Source organism: Prionailurus bengalensis, chromosome A3 (genome assembly GCF_016509475.1).
Source record: "Prionailurus bengalensis isolate Pbe53 chromosome A3, Fcat_Pben_1.1_paternal_pri, whole genome shotgun sequence".
Lineage (NCBI taxonomy): Eukaryota > Metazoa > Chordata > Mammalia > Carnivora > Felidae > Prionailurus > Prionailurus bengalensis.
This window is the reverse complement of record NC_057354.1, coordinates 44,725,359-44,742,612: the sequence shown is the minus strand read 5'-3', so window position 1 is coordinate 44,742,612 and position 17,254 is coordinate 44,725,359. Positions and strand designations below refer to the sequence as shown.

Sequence of the window (17,254 nt, the reverse complement as noted above, 5' to 3'; positions counted from 1 at the left end):
TCCTCTCATGCCTGTGCTTCCAAAGGATGTGGAGGCCCCGAAGTGGGCTTCCCGAGCCCTTGTCTACAGCCACATCTCTTAATGTACGAGGAGACAAGATGGATGATGTAGCTGGAAGCCCCAGGCCTCCTCATCTGTAACTAACCTGAGACGAGAAGGGAAGGTGAGCAACAGTTACAAGGTACCTTGAAACCTCAAGGGTTGGCCTGGCATTTATCCCATTCAGGTTAGAAACACAAACAAGTGATCTGAAGGGGGCCCCTTTGTCCTACTAAGTAACGAGGCTCAGTTGCGGAAGCCACACGTCTGGTGTCACACACGTATCTTTAGTGTGAGGTAGAGGGGTGTACTTGGGGCTTCTGGGAGGCTGACATGGCCCCTTACAGAGCATTAATCAGTGAAAGACTTTAGCAAAAGTTATTTTTAGAGCTTGGTTGTGGGCTCCCAGTGGTGAACTCTGAAAGCAAAGGCCAGGCTAGACAGAATTTGAGATGTAGGCCCCCAAGAGTCTATGCCCTGACTCTCAGAACCTGTGAAGGGGGGCTGAGCTACCAGTTCCATGACTATGCTATGCTATGTAGCAGAGCTGACCTCCTCACGGGGAGGTTATATAGTTGGGCCTGATCTAGGCCCCTCAAAATCTGAAGGGGAGGGCCAAGATATTAGAAGCGTGAGAAGCACCCAAAGCACCATTGCTAATTTGAAGAACACAGGCCCTCAAGGGCAGTGGGCAACCCCCAGCTGACAGCCAGCAAGGAAAGAGAACAGCCTTACAACCACAAGGAACCAGATTTTGCCAACAGTCTGCATGTGTCTGGGAACGATTGTCCCCAGGGCTTCTGGGAAGGACTAAGTCCCATCTGCACCTCTAATATGGCCTTCGGAGCCTCTGAAACCCAGCCACACTGTTTTAAGCCACTAAATTTGTGGTGATTTGTTATGCAGCAATAGAAAATGGACATGAAAGTTCATAAGGGAGAAATAGAGGGGACTGGTCACTTCATCCTTAAAATGCTTTTGTCCTGGCTGATAGGGAAGAAGGTTGCCACGAAATATAGCCAAAGGTGGCAAAATGGGTAATGAGCCAATACACTTTTTTTCAGTCAAGACAACCTTCTAACAAGTAATGATTTAATTCTGGCTGGGCAGTTGGGGACTTTGGGATATAGGTTCTGAGAGAACAGTGTCTAGTTAATTTTGGTAAACATTTGATGAGGCTGAGATCTGAGGAGCCCTGAGGGGGCACAGGAGGGCAGCTCTGGTCCAAGTTCAACTTGATGTCCCCTCGCATCTGAAAATAACACAGAACTCTGAGACTCCACACCCACATGCTACCATTAAATGGCCTTTCAAGTGGGTCAAGCAATCCTTCCAGAATTCAGTCCTCCTGGAAATTTAAACATCCTGGAGAAGTTGCACACATTAATTAAGCCTCACAGATTTGACCAGGGCACTCTTTCCTAAAGCAGCCAGAAGTTTCTGGAAGGTCTGGCAAATAGGTAGAAGAATTCTTTGGGCTTGGTCCACTCATTCCAATAATGGGTGGGGTAGGAGGACAAGGTCTCTGGAATAGCCAAGTCATTGTTGGGTAGCAGTCAGGAGAGGACAACTGCCTTGGTGGCTGGGGTCCTGAAAACTATACATGCCTTGCTCCTCCCCTTCAAGGTACCAGGGAGATTCCCGCTACCAGTGTGACTGTATGAGATTCAGCTGGGGATGGGATGCTTTTGCTAGGTCTGTATCTTGGTGGTATCTTAGGTCATGGGAAAGGAGAAACCTGTAGGGTGGTGGGTAAGGGTTAGGAAGTGAGCAGAAGAACAAAAGCCAACTGGGAAGGCTGCACATGCTCCCCTAGACTGGCCTTGGCAGGACAGCTCCCCCAGCCAAATGTAATGGGATGGGTGAAGGTGGGCGAAGAGCTTCTTCCCTTGAGCACCAAGCTGTCTCCCCAACATGGGTTGTGAGAATTTCCTCCTTAGCACCAAAAGGTCCCACAGAGCAGCTAAGAGAAGATCTTTCTCCATGAAGTGTCGACAATTTTACATTTTGTCAAAGAACCCACATTTCAGCTAATGATCATGTGTCACCATCTTGTTCATTCTGGACCCTCTAAAACAGAGTCTTGGCCATGGTAGAAGTTAATATAAATATTTCTATATTCATGTATAGAGATAGTTCTTTGAATTGGATGGCAAAAAGATCATCAAAGTCAAGGACATGTACTCAGTGCCCAAAAATAGCTCCCGATCCCAGCCCACACATAGGTCCTCTTACAGGGGAGGTCGAATGGTGTGTATGGTCCTTCATCATCATCTTCATCCTCCTCTTCCTCTTCATCATTCTCGTTGTTGTCATTGTCCTCATTCTCATTCTCTGTCTCGTTACCAGCCTCAGCAACAACATCATCCCTCCGAGTCCCATTCACACCTCTGTCTGGGCCACTGCTGGGCCCTGTCCCATTCTCCACGGTGTGCTTAATTGGGATTTTGATGGCCACCTCAGATTCTCCATTGGCGTAGGCTCTACTGTTTATGAGTCTTTGCCTCTGGAAAAAGAAAGTCACATTCTTACCACAGTCAGAGGGAATGTAGATCCTTACAACTAGGACACCAGCTATTAGGACCTTTTTCAGGCTGTGACAGGGAGATGCTTCCAGAAGACTCTTCAGTGAAGTCTTCAGGGATTCTTCAAAGTAATAAGCAACTCAGACAACCTCCTTCTGGGAGGAAGGATTCACATGTTATGACCCACAGGAGTTTGCAAATCCCTTTAGAGAAAATATCCTCTTTCTCCAATGTGCCCTTCATTTCTGTCAGCGTTCTCAATTCCCTGGGCACTGCACTATTATCTTTCTTCTTTGGACTGTAGGAATCACTTGGTCCATATATGAGAAAGCCACAAAAATGTGTCTGGACTAGTGTATCAATATGGCTGCCACTCCAGAGAAAGGGTTACACAGGAGAATTCAGGTCAGAGACTACATTACTTTAAAGTAAGGCAACCTTGATTTAGCAACTGCTTCTGTGCAAGTTCACATCAAAGGGTTTAACCCATATGAAAGATGAAAAGAAAAAGGTAGGTAGAGGGGATAAGAAAGTTTTTCTGTATGACTGGGAGCCTGATCATATCTTTCAACACGTGGACACGTGGAGAGAAGAGCAAGAAATAGGATGTACAGCTGGCTCCATCAGCAAAGATGTTGGGAAATATCTGAGGAATATTATTGTGTTCAATGTTGAGTTTGGTATTTCTGTTTTCAGACCAAGAAATGTCCTCCCCTTCCCAAAGTCTCCCACCCTGCTCAGTGGCTAATGCAGTGTTTCCCAGATACCTCATTGATCAACATGCGACTGGCCATGGAGAGTCGGGTCTTGGGGGGGAAGTGGCTGGTGATCATGATTCGAAGTCCAGCTTCAGAGAAAGAAAGCTGGTGAGGGTAGGCTGACAGCAGCTCATCTACCATGATCACTGACGCTTTGCGGTGGAAATTGGCTAGGGAAATTAAAAACACAAAGTAAAGAAAACATTGAGGCTAGGAGCAGGAAGGAGATATTTATTTAGATTTCTTTCCCTTCGTTTTCTCCCCTTTCCTCCCCTCCTCCTCCCTCCCTCCTATCTACTCACTTATACATCCATCCATCCATCCATCCGTCCTCTCATCCACCCTTCTATCCTTCCTTCATCTATCCAATCGTCCATTTATCCATCCATCCATCTACCCACCTGCCCATCCTCCCATCTACCTTTCCTCCCTCCCTCCCTCCCTTCCTTCCTTTTTTCCTTCCTTGCATCCATCCAACCATCCAACCACCCGGCCATCTATCCAAGGAAGGCTGTAGTGGGCAAAATTTAGAGAAGAGTCAAACTCTTCTTTCCATAAGGCTCTTTGATATAGCTTATTTAAAATGTCTTGAAACAATTTAAGCATCATTCACTGGCACAGTAAGAATGAGTGATAACCTAAGAGAATTCTTTTGTGTCTTCAAAGGATTTTTTTCCCTGGGCACAGGAAAGATCCCAATAATATTTAGTAACCCTTTCTGCCTTTCAAATGTCAACAATATTCAATGTTCTGAGCTGTTAAAAGCTGCAGAACTGACTTTAATGTCCAGTGGAGGGCTCAGTGGAGGTACACGAACACTGCTGTAGCCCAGTCTACGAGCAGGGCTGACAAACAGGCGTAGGTGGCTGAGCTGGCCACATTACAGAGGCCCAAGGTCCAGTGGGACCCAAATTGGTACACAAGATTTGCTGACAGGCCTGATAAAAAAGTTTCACCAAGGCCCAAGTTCCCTCTCCATGAATGTGCAATCCGAGCACACAGCTCACAGGTACCTGGACGTACACTCTCCTGGTCCTCACTCCTGTTTTCCAAGTCACTAAACCATCAAATGATCTCTTGAAACACTGACTAATAGGAGGTAGCTCTTTTTGGTTCCCTAAGAGTATTCCTTTTATGGTTAAAAACTCTCCGGAGTTTTTGGTTAAAGTCTTTGGTTAAACATAAGTAGAGAAGTGTGTCACATAATCGATTTTCAAATTCAAATACCCACAGATTTCAAACTCAGACATATATTTGAAAATAACATAGATTTTCTAATTTCTTTTTTGTTTTTCCTACAAAGCAACCATATGGGACCAAGCAGAAATAAACCCACACATTTTTGGAGGAAGTTAAAAGAAATTAAGTGAAAAACAAAACACATTCTAAGGCAAATGTAAATGACAATTTTCTATGTTCCTCTAAGAAAGAATATTATTAGGGAGCACTATCTTAGTTCTTTTAGTATATCAACTGCTTAATGAGAATGAGAATCTATTGACTACAAGAATTACTTTGTTAAAAAAAGGGGAGGGAGTAATTTACCATGTCATTTTCAGCTTGGAAACTGAGGTAATGTGGACTGAAAGTGAATTTGGATATAGTAATACACCAACAACAATTATCGCAAATGGAATATTTTACATATTTTATCTCCTCTACTCGTTAAAAGGTTATCCCCATTTGGGAGAAGAGAAAATTGAGGCCCATTTGCTTCATGGTTATACAGCCAAATTGTGACAGTCAATACCTCAAACCACCCTCTCTCCCCAGTCTTCTCTCCTATATGGTCCTGTCCTAATTCTCCCTCCCCCTTGTCACTCCCAGCAAATGTTTTGCTCAAGAACTTCAGGAAACCTTCCCAGGCAGCTCATCACCAGGTATGACTGCCCCAGGATGTAGCCAAAGGGAGGCGGGGTGGGGGGGGGGGGAGAACCAGACCCTTCTCTCCTTTGGTCTGCTCTGGGACAGGCAGCATCTGGCCAACCCAGCCATGGTGCCCCAGGCAGCCTCCCAACGCTCCTTCCTTGGACCCAGGCTCCACGCGGTTACCTTTCTTGAGTAGCACCACAGTTGCGTCACAATTGCTGCTGTCATCGATTTCTGCATTGTTGGCTAAGCCGTTGACCATGTTTCCAGTACCTTTCGTTCTCCTTTCGAAGCACTGATGGATGCAAGCGTTATATCTGAACAAAGTAATGAGCAGAAGGAGTCTGTCAGCGTTTGCTGCTGCCCCATTTCCCATCCCCCATCCAGGTTGTGCGCAGCTCCCAGTCTAGGTGTGTTATTGTCATTGTTATTATTTTGTCCTTCCGTTTTCCTGCAGAAAATGCACCCTGTCCTATTTTCCAATTTAAGGATCTATGGTAAATGAAAACAAAACCAACATTACATAAATAAATAGAGATCCACTGCTTTCTTTGCAGCCTCTTCAAGGTCAATGGAGGCACCCCAGGATTGAGGTCCCCTGCTTGCAGTCTGTGTGTGGAAGGGTCGCCATGAGGCTCAGTGGGGTGGGTAAGGTCTACCTTCTTTTGGCCGTGTCTCCAGGACCCACTGCTGCAGGGACCTGCTCAGTGGGGGGAAGGAGGAAGGAGCAGGTGTCACATCCACGCTGCTACCCAGTGTGTCACAGGCCGGCTGGCACTCTAGGTCTCTGTCTGTGTTTGGTTTTCTAAAATCACAGGTTGGGATCCTGTGAATCTCTTTTAATGCTGTATTAGGGCGCCTGGGTGGCTCAGTCGGTTAAGCATCCCATTTTGGCTCAGGTCATAATCTCATGGTTTGTGAGTTCGAGCCCCGCCTTAGGCTCTGTGCTGACAGCTCAGAGCCTGGAGCCCGCTTCGGATTCTGTGTCTCCCTCTCTCACTTCCCCTCCCCCACTCACTCTCTGTCCCCCCCCCCCCTCAAAAATAAATAAGCATAAAAAAACTTTAATGCTGTGCTGTAATTCCAGGTCTGATGGACTGCTGGCTTCATGGAAAAAATTCTGGGCTATGATCCTTAGAATGACTGAGTAAAAACATTGTGCAGTTCATCTTACATGTGTGTTAAAAAAGGAAGAAGCTTATTCAAATTCCTAGCATGTTTTTGGCAGGTAAATGTTCTGGTCCCTTTATCTTTACTATTAGAAGACCTCACCCCCCTTACCAAAGAGGAATTCTAGAAAACTCTTGGGGAAAGGGAGGGACATTGTTCCCAGGGTGTTGTAGGCCACTGCTGCTTTTTGCACCATCCGAAGACCTAAAGGCCTTGGTGGCTTATTGGCCATGGGACAACCCACTGAGGTGTCTCTCCAGCTTGATCTCTGGCCTCCCAGAGGAACTGCAGCCAGGCATGGCAATTCTAAATTGCCAGCTGGCAGGCCACTCAAGCTGTATTTCCTCACACAAGCTTCTCTTCCACACCCTTTTTGCTGCTGCAGACAGGAGGCTCTGTGGAGTACTCTTCACTGAACCTATGCTTCAGTCAGAGCAGCACTGGGTGGCTGGGCCCACTGGGATATGACAGCTATCGTGGAATAGATGGAGGGACCCTCTGTGGCTGGACAGCCCCTTCCTGTACTCCCTGGGAGTGCGGTTCACCCTCCATTGTGTGAGGGAGAGAACATAAAACTAGTCAAAGGTGATGGTGGTTTCTGTGAAAAGGGAACCGGGCAGGCCAATCCTAGAGCACTCTTTATAAGAGGTGGAGAACAGAACCAGAACATCACTATTTTGCAAACCTAAAGAAATGATGGAGCCAGATCCTGAGCATCAGTGGCTGCCAAAACCATAGACAGGAGACATCAATGTGCCTGTTGATGGCAGAATTCACCACCACTTGGGACACAGTCTACCTTGAACTGGATTGATGGCCGGCATATAGGAAACACAGAGGTCAGAAGAACAGGATGTACCATAGCCCCGGATGTAACCAACAACTTCCAAACTGTGGGAGACTATGTAGCTAATAATCCAACTTTGTTGAAGAATAAATTGCAAGGAAAAAAAAACAGATGGGGGATTTGTAGATTAAAAGTTGGAGCAACTCGGGGCACCTGGGTGGCTCAGTTGGTTAAGCACTTGATTTGGGCTCAGGTCATGATCTTGTGGTTTGTGAGTTTGAGCCCCGCATCAGGCTCTGTGCTGACAGCTCAGAGCCTGGAGCCTGCTTCAGATTCTGTGTCTCTCCCTCTCTCTGCCCCTCCCATGCTTATGCTCTGTCTCTCTCTGTCTCTAATAAATGAACATTAAAAAAAATTAAAAAGAAAAAAAGGGGCACGTGGGTGGCTCAGTTGATTGGGCGGCCGACTTCACCTCAGGTCATGATCTCACGATCTGTGAATTCGAGCCTTGTGTCTGGCTCTGTGCTGACAGCTCGGAGCCTGGAGCCTGCTTCAGATTCTGTGTCTCCCCCTCTCTCTGCCCCTCCCCTGTGCATACTCTATTTCTCTCTCTCTCTTTCTCTCTCTCTCTCAAAAAAAAAAACATCAAAAAAAATTTTTTAAGTTGAAACAACCAATTATAACAAGTGACATTTATTTGGATTCTGATTTTAAAAAGATTTATGAGATTAAAAGAAAATTGTAAGAAATAACATTCATGAGATCATTGAAAGTTTGAACACAGATTTGGTATTAAATACACTAAAGAAGTAGCACACACTTTCGGGTCTGATAATGACACGGTGGTTGTGTGAAAAGTGAGTCCTTTTAGAGATGTGTACTGAAATTTTTATAGATGAACTGGTATGCTGTCTGGGGCTTCAAATCATGTGGAGGGAAGGAAATGGATAGGGGTGTGGGCTGCTGGCCATCAGGGCTGGTGATGAGCATGGGGAGTTTGTTATACTATTCTGTTGGCTTTTGTAAATATTCAAATTCTTCTTAATGAAAAGGTCTTCCCACTTTCTAAACTCAAGAAGAATATCTTGTCCTACTGATAGAGCTATGGGGGAGAGGCAGTATTTCTGTCATCTTGACTCAGAATCCATAGATATACCAACTTGCAGTGCAACTGTATGTTACACATTTATTTGGATTTGGATAACAAGGTAATAACACTACATGTAGTATTGTTACGAGAGCTTTCTTGAAACCAGGTATCAGTTAATAACTTAACTATGCTGTCACATTTCATCCTTACAAACAACCTTTGTGGTAGGAGGCATTATGAATCCTGTTTTGGAAGAGAAGAAACAGATTCAAGATGGCTGAATGACTTGGCCGAGGTCTTACTGCTGTGACCAGACAGAGCTGAACGTGACACCCTTGTTCTCAACCACCAAACTACACTGCCTCACCTGGGGGCCAAATCCCAAGAAGGAACCCAGATATACAGAAATCAGTCCTCACTAAGGCCAAGTATGTCTCATGCTCCCTTAAGATCTTTGTCTACTTGGCCAAACTAAAATTGCTTTTTGACCTTCACATAGAATTTTTAAAGTCATCCACCCAGGAGGCAGCTGACAACTCTAATATATGCTGTTTTTAACTGATGCTACTCAGTTTTATATTTTTAATTGAATGTTTTAAATTTTGTGCCTGCACCCTGAAGCTATTTTATTGTGGAGTGTGCAATTTTATAAATCAGATTTTATAAAACCCAATGATTAAAGCCTCTGATTGCGGATGGGGATGGCTAAAGAGCAGAGATTTCAATTTAGAACTTGGGACCAGAATTTATGCAGAAAATTCCGTGAGCACAGTAGCTGCCATTCCCCATTTTATTTGCATCCTGCTGGTTTGAGCAGCTGGAAGGTTGGTAAAGTTGAGGCATCAGCAGAAACACACCTCATTAGCTTTCACACTGGGCATAGTTTGGGGGCGAGGAGAGAAATTGTTCACAGTGTTATCTTAATGTACACAAGCCCTGCCAGCAACTCATGGGCTTTATGATGGTTCAGTAGAGGGGTGCAGTGGTCACACTATGCATGCTAGCAAAATTCCTCAACCTTCCTTCCCTTTAGACCTGCTCTGCTGTGAGCCTTCCTTATTCTGTGAAGCCCCTAGTGAATGCACAATGGGACAAACTGTCATCTAAATTCAGATTCAAAACCCAAGATCAATGTTGGGCACAGAGCAGTAACTCAGTCAATTCTTCTGGAATAACTGACTGATTCACCTTTTCAAAGGGGAAGAAAAGGACGCTTGACTCTTTGGGAACTCGAACTTAGAGCCTCAAAAAGTTAAAAAAAAAAGGCAGTGAAATAATTTAAAAAACACTGAAAGAAGATGTGTGCATTATTGAGGCCTCCTCATAGTGGCCCTGATTCCCTAATAGTTTTGCTATTTAAGAGAAAGAGGAGCAAGATGCTTTCAAAGACTTTTCTTCTGAGGTCTAGAAACTCTGGAAGGCCTGTGGGCCAACTCTGGTTTTTGGGGGAGCCCATTTAATCGGTATTTTTAAATGGAAGGTGATGTGTCATAAAAGCACCTGATTCTTTGTCAGTTACCCCATGGTAACTCCATACCAGGATACACTAGAAATATGCTCTTCTAGTAACAAGACCCGGGTATCAGGACAGCTCCGGAGGTGAAGGCTGGACGCCATATTGAGTGGACTGACAGCAGATTGCTTATAGCCCACACTGAACATCAGCTAAGCCTGTTTCTACCTTTACTCTTAATGTGACGTTTGCCAGTGGCCAGACTGATTTCTCCAAACACATCTCTTAGACACTAGTGGCCAGAATTAATTTTTGTCAGACCTCAACAGGAAAGACAACTTGACATGTCAAATTCTAGACTGCTACCTGATATGTCCAAACTGGAAATTTCTGAACGTGTTCTACTTTCATGCCCCCTGAGAAGTAGCCACATATGCTGGGGGAAGTATGGGTTAATTTAGAATGAAAGAAACAGTTCCCAGGGGGTCCAGCAGCTGCAGCATGAAGTGTCTCTGCATTATTTATAAACTCCTCATCTCAATGGTACTTGGCAAAAAGATGAACCAGCAGGTTCACAGCTTTACCTTAGAGTAAGGGAAACACCAGCAATTTAATTCTTGATACAAAGAGTAAGACACCCAAACTCCAGGGGAAAAAGAACATATGAAGTGGTGGTTTTAAAATACATCTGCAAATTCTTTGACGCTCCTCCTTTTAAAAGGTGAAGCGGATCCCTTGAGTGTGGGCTAGACTTACTTCTAATAAATAGAATATGGCAGAAGTGACAGTGTAGGACTAGTGAGACCAGATTATAAAAGGCACTGGGGCCCTTCTAGCTCTCTCTCTTGACTCACCTGTTCCCTTGTTGTGGAGACACTCAACCAACCCCAAGGAGAGGCCTATGTGTTGAGAAACTGAGGACTCTAGCCAACAGACAGTATCAGCTCGCCAACACTGCAAGTGCGCCATTTTGCATTCCCAGTTAAGTAGGTGATGGCCACCCCAGCCAACCTCTTAACTGCAATCTCAAGGAAAACCCTGATCTAGAACTCCCAAGTTAAGTGCTCCTGGACACCTAACTCAGAAGTTGTAATGAGATAACACATCCTTCTAGTTTTAAGCCACTACATTTTGGGGTCATTTATTACCCAGCAATAGATGACTAATACAATATGAATAATGGAGGTCTGTAGATTTTTGATCCATGGTTTTACTCATCTCTTAATTAGCTCTGGTCCCATCTTCATCACCCTATATAGAAGCATAACATAGTGAGTTTTACCTCCTTTCTTGTTATGAAAGAGAGTTTAAAGCATCCCAAAGAGCCAAAAGCTAGGTTGCCAGGTCTTAAAGAGGGTGCAAGGGTTTGTCAGATCTCTCAAGTTAAACACTAAAAGCTTTGATTCTGTCATCACATGTGGGTTGGAAGAATCTTTGCTATTGCTACTAATCAAAACTTCAGTGATTCACAGCAGGTTGCTGAGGGGACCAATGAGTTTGTGACAGACTGCATTGAAAGCTGGCCAGCTAACTGCCCTCCCCTCCGTTTCCCTTTCCACATTATCCCATAATGCTAAATGTAGGAAACAGTTTTGGAAAAGAAAACCAAGAAGACATTTTACTTACTTCATGATGACAATGTAGACAAGATACATCAGCACAAGAACTAAAGACTCCCACCTGTGTAAAACCAAGAATGGCTTGTTAAAGGAAGTCACCACAGGCAGGCATGCAACACACCAGCCTGTCTCTGAAAATCCATGTGATGTCAATGGCAGTTAAACCAGGTGAGCAGGGCAAGGATGAAGTGAATGTGTGGACTGGATACAAATATTTCCTGGTCTGTAGACATTTCTCCATTGCATACAGCTTTCAATTCACTTTCTTTTCCTTCTCTACCTAAAAGGAAAATGCTTCTTCCCCTGTCATTCACTCACCCAGAAGAGTTCTGTGAGAGCAGCAAGTCTACCATAATATTGCTGAATATAGGCCTGTATTTATAAATCTGTGCACAGCTTAATCATTCACTAAAACTATTCAGACATATGTACAAAGGGCAAACTAAAGGAATTGATAGGGGGTGACAGAGGAATTGCTGGATACAGAGGAGTAAGGCAAACAGAGACAGAGAGAGAGAGATGGGATGGGGGAGAGGGAGGGGAGAGAGAGAGAGGGAGACTGGGGGAGATATAGTGGGAGAAGGAAGAGACAGGGGGAGGGAGAGAGAGAAGGGGGGAGAGAGAGAGAGAGAGAGGGAAAAGATAGAGGGAGGGGGAAGAGAGGGAGAAGGAGGGATAGGGGGCAGGAAAAGGGAAAGAGAAAAAACCTAGGCAGGGAAGATGTCAGCAGGAAGGATAAGAATGGACAAGTGGAAACGGTCAAGAGAAAGAAAGAAAAAAAATAATGAAACCTACTGGAATGTACCTTGAGCGACCGATAATTTGAATACTCCTATTTTCTTCATTTTAGTAACTTTCCGTTAAAAAACTAGGGAATTTGATTTCTAGGTTCCCCTTTAGCTGTAGAATTGAGGGAGGAATTCTGTTTCCAAGAAGAGGTTACTGGAGAATGGTCTATGAAGAAATTCTAGGTCATGCCTTTCTTTCCAGTTTTTCTTTTCAAGCTCCATGTCTAAAAATTGACCTTCAGGGGTGCCTTGCTGGCATAGGAGGTTAAGCATACAACTCTTGGTTTCAGCTCAGGTCATGATCTCACAGTTTCATGAGATTGAGCCCTGCACTGGGCTCTGTGCTGGCAACATGGAGTCTGCTTGGGATTCTCTCTCTTTCTCTCTCTCTGCCCCTCCCCCACTTGTGCTGTCTCTCTTATAATAAATAAACAAAAACTTAAAAAAAAAATTGACCCTCAGGAAATATGTGGTCAAGCGTAAAAAGGATGCACACATAAGGGTCTTTGTTGCTGTGGTGTTTATAAACACGCAATGCAGGTAAGAAGCAAGACAGTTACAAGATGGGAGCCTGGGTACACATGTTAGGACACGTATATCCACAGGGTGGGCTCCCATGCTTTGGTTCAGAATGATAATGCAAACGTGTGTGTATGTGGTATAGAAAGTGCTTTTGATGCTAGTAAGAGAAGAAATCAAGGGGTCTACACCTCTCCATCTTCTGCCACATTTCTGGGCTTCACTCTTAGTAAACCATCTCAAAGAATGCATACACTTTACTGCAGCACTGCACTTTCCCTTGGCAAATCCCTCTGATGTCCACATTCATCCATCTGTTGAAACACTTGTCCACAGCACCAGCGACCTCCATGTGCATGACTCCAGGGATGGTTCTCTGTCATCCTGTTCAATTTCCCTGCAGCATCTGAAGGCTGGTCACTTGCCCTCTTGCATACAGCACTCTCTTCTGACTTCCGAGAGGCCACGCTCCTGGTTTTCCTCCTGTCCCCTGAACTTCTCCTTCCCTCTGCCTCCTCCACTTGCCCAGCTGAACCTCTAAATAGGGGGCCCTCTTCTCTTTTTACCTACACGATCTCCCTAGGTGATGTCATCTGGTCCTCCTGATGTAAACACCAGCCCACACACCCACTCCACTCCTCTTCCTGGGGCTGTGCTCATATATCACTGTCGATGTGTGTCCCATGTGGTATCTCAATGCACGTCGGAACAGAATTCTTAATTCCTGCTTCCTGGCTTTGTGCTTCCCCAGGCCTTGCCATCTCAGCCAACTGTACCTCTCCCTGCCCAGTCAAGCTCCAAGTCTGGAAATCAGTCTGGAGCCCTCCATTACCTTTGCCTCACATCCATCACAACCCTACATCCCAAATATTTCCTGAATTGTTGGATTCCGTCTGCCCTGCTGCTACTTGCTAGTCCACCTTAACTTCAGCCTCTGAACTGGTTTCTGCGAGGCTCCTGGGTCATGTCGTTCTTCTGTTTAAAGCTCTTCAACTTCTTCCCAACAAAGTTAAGAAGAAAAAAACAAAAGCTGCCTCCCCATTCCCACCCCGAAAAACCGGTTCTTTTGTTTTTTAAATTGTTTGTGCCCCATCACACTGTGTCTGTGTTCCATCACACTGGTCTCCCTTCATTTGCACACGCCAAGTTCTTTCCTTCTCTCCAGAGCCTTTGCACTTACTGTTCCTTATGCCAGGAATACTTTTCCCTTTATTCCTTGGCTGGCCCCTTTGATCCTGCAAATGCCAGCTGAAATGCCACCTCCTCCAACAAGTCTTCCTGTCTACCCCTCCTTTGCTTTCTATCACATGACCTTGTGGATGTTTGCTAAACAGGTGACCAGTCTGTGATTTCCATGTTGATTTATTTATTCATTACCTATTTATATGTAATGCCTGTTTCTGGCAGTCACTTCATACCACTCCTCACATCTGACCCCCACCTCAGTTATCTGGTTTTTCATCTTCCAGAGACTTAGAGCCGACCCCCTGACAGCTGACTCCCCCAAGCACATACCCCTTCCCTCCCCGGCTGCCCACTATTCTCTTCTCAGCACACAGCAGTCCTCAGCTCATCTGTGCAGGGCGAGACTTCCTTTAAAACCCACTTTCAGTTGTAAAACACCTCCTGAACATGGTTCTTACCTCATTAAAACCAGTGTATTATGTGGCATAAAGTTAATTGGGAAGAATAAGATTTTATTCACAGCCTTCATTTTGAAGGAGGAGATACCTGAGATCAGAAGGGATGCCGTATAACAGCTTGGATGCATTTTAATAGACACGGTGAGGGTCACCAGAAAACAGACCCATGTCAACGAAATATTTCAGCTAGGCTGAATGAAGTCCAATGCTTTGTAAACAGGTATATTTATACTCTAATTCCTTTAGGCCTTTTTTTTTCCCTACTCAAAACAAGCCCTTCCATTGCAGTGTTCAAGTCAAGTTCTCTTCTGTTATGTATCAGAGATGCTTGTGAGATGGGAGTTCTCTGCTCCTGCTGACATTTCAGCTTGGGTTGGTCAGTGTCCAGACTCAGGGCTCACCCAATGCCTCCTCCATATGAAATACACCAGGCTCTCTAAGGCCTCTATGACATCCATCTGCTGTCCTCTCTGCTTTGGGGCCTGATGAAGAGTTCATTCTAGTTTAATGCATTCTAGTTTAATGCTTTTCAGAGTCCCAAGGCTCCCCACCTCCTGCCCTTGCCCCCTATCTCTAATGACCCTGTGATGACATGTCAACTGTCTCCCTTCTCTCTAACCCAAGTTCTGTCTAGCCCAAGTTCTATCTAGCCCAAGTTCTGTCTAGCCCAAGAGAGCCTCCAGGTCAGGGCTGAGTTTGGTTTTGTGTTCAATGTCTGGTTCTGGCACAGAAACTGGCATTCAGGAGGCGTTTAGGAAACAGTTGTGGAATTGGACAGAGTCCACATGCAGACCTCTAAGGTCACAAGGCTCTTGTCCCCCGACTTCCCCCTGGGGACACTTCTCCATCTGCCTCTCCTGACTGCAGCCTATCCACTGTCCTCTGAGGACCTGGTCTTGTGGTATGATCTCGGTTTGTTTCTTCCCTTCCCACAAACTTCCAATTTGAACCGCCTTCAACTGGCCCCTGGTTCTCCTGCCAAAGATCATTCTTTCCTGTATTGGGAGGGTTATTCCCCGTTACTCCGTATTCTCACCCAGAGGGTGAGGCCCTGCTTTCTTATGGTCCAGAACAGTGAATGCTGGTCCCAAATGCTCCACATGTAGATATGCTCCAAGTCATGTCCCCTGGCTCTCCTTTCTCTCCCAAAGTTACAGCTCGAGGCTCAAAGAAGAAACAAGAATATCAACCTGAATCCTTTTGCTTTCTTATCAGGACTTCAGACTCACTGAAGACATATTCCAAATTCCTTCTGGCAATATTGTGGGCCTCACTGAGCTGTCATTATGGACTCAGGTTGATACAATGCATCTTAACTGGTGGATCTCTGATACTTTCTATTTTAACTGTAATCTTTAGGGGTAGTTCTCTAACTGAGAAGCACCAAACATATGAAGAGCACCCTGCCTCTGGCTTGCTAATAGAACTACAGAACCCTACGAGTTGAGACAGCAAGTGGGGACTACTGGATCTGAAGGAGGGTGGTCCTACCTCCAGGATAAATAATGATTGGTCTAAGGGAGCCTGGGTGGCTCAGTTGATTAAGCGTCTGACTCTTGATTTTGGTTCAGGTCATGATCTCATGGTTTGGTTCTTGTGAGATTGAGCCCCGAGTTGGGCTCTGTGCTGACAGCTTGGAGTCTCTCCCTCAGGCATGTGCATGCGTCTCTCTCTCTCTCTCTCTCTCTCAAAAATAAATAAATAAAACATTTTAAGAAGTAATAATGAGGGGCGCCTGGGTGGCGCAGTCGGTTAAGCGTCCGACTTCAGCCAGGTCACGATCTCGCGGTCCGGGAGTTCGAGCAGCCCCGCGTCGGGCTCTGGGCTGATGGCTCAGAGCCTGGAGCCTCTTTCCGATTCTGTGTCTCCCTCTCTCTCTGCCCCTCCCCCGTTCATGCTCTGTCTCTCTCTGTCCCAAAAATAAATAAACTTTGAAAAAAAAATTAAAAAAAAAAAAAAGAAGTAATAATGATTAGTCTAGAGTTGTAATTCTATCCTGCCTGGCCACTTGTTGGTCAAGGTGGACCCAGTTGGGACCGAAGAGATGTAAGGTGGAAAAGAGTCTTCCTTCTTCCTCCTTCTTGCTGTCAGTCCGACCTGATGCCTGGAACTGCAATAGCCTTCTTGACCATTAGGAAAGGCCGAGAGAAATGCGGAGCCATCTCGTACCACCACCATCTGGAGCACTTGTTATGCAAGAAAAATAAATCACTATTTCTTCAACACGATTTAGCTGGCTTTCTGCTACTAAAAGCCTTCTGCTTGCTATTTCTTGTCTGATTGTGACCTGCTGCAGACACTGATCCAGGAGCGGGAAAGCTGTGTACAGCAGGGAAGCCTTGCCTTTGTGTATTTGTATTTGACAAGGCTCATAAAGAGTACTCTTGTTTCAGGGAGCCTGGGTGGCTCAGTCAGTTAAGCGTCCGACTTCAGCTCAGGTCATGATCTCATGGTTCATGGCTCTGACCCCCGCATCAGGCTCTGTGCTGATAGCTCAGAGCTTGGAGCCTGCTTCGGATTCTATGTCTCCCTCTCTCTCTGCCCCTCCCCTGCTCATGCTCTGTCTCTCTCATCTCTCAAAAACGAATAAACGTTAAGAAAAATTAAAAAAAAAGGGTACTCTTGTTTCAAAATAAACACAACTGAAATGAGTTTCCTTTTGAGGATTTGGGATGAATTGGTTACCTCCCTTGAAATCGCTAGGACATGATGGAATGTTCTACAACAAGGAATGGAATTTATCGTTTAGTAATACTGAAATATTATTGTGGTCTAATTTGTACAGGTTGAAGCAGCTGGCGTTAACTGAGAAATCAGAAATCAGCCCCCTAGACACACCTTTTCAGCAAAGCCAATGCTTGTGTTTGGCTGGGTATGAAAAATACCCAGTATTCTGGTGGACGGTGAAAAACACCTTAAAGTTCAATATACTTTATATTTAAACCAGGAGCTGAGATCCCTGGAAGTCTAGAAGCAGTTACGGGTCCGTGATGT

The 17,254-nt window shown here is 45.2% G+C and overlaps 1 protein-coding gene across 2 annotated transcripts in view; it reads right to left on the bottom strand.

The window, feature by feature from the left end:
• SLC24A3 (solute carrier family 24 member 3) overlaps positions 1 to 17,254 on the bottom strand; it is a 485,964-nt gene that overhangs the window by 37,915 nt on the left and 430,795 nt on the right. For both annotated transcript variants that reach the window (XM_043602975.1, XM_043602976.1), the window contains exons 9-12: positions 11,318 to 11,371; positions 5,375 to 5,508; positions 3,332 to 3,492; positions 2,275 to 2,545 (exon numbers count right to left, since the gene is read on the bottom strand). In XM_043602975.1, the coding sequence (XP_043458910.1) occupies positions 2,275 to 2,545; positions 3,332 to 3,492; positions 5,375 to 5,508; positions 11,318 to 11,371 (620 nt within the window). The remainder of the gene's footprint in view (positions 1 to 2,274; positions 2,546 to 3,331; positions 3,493 to 5,374; positions 5,509 to 11,317; positions 11,372 to 17,254) is intronic.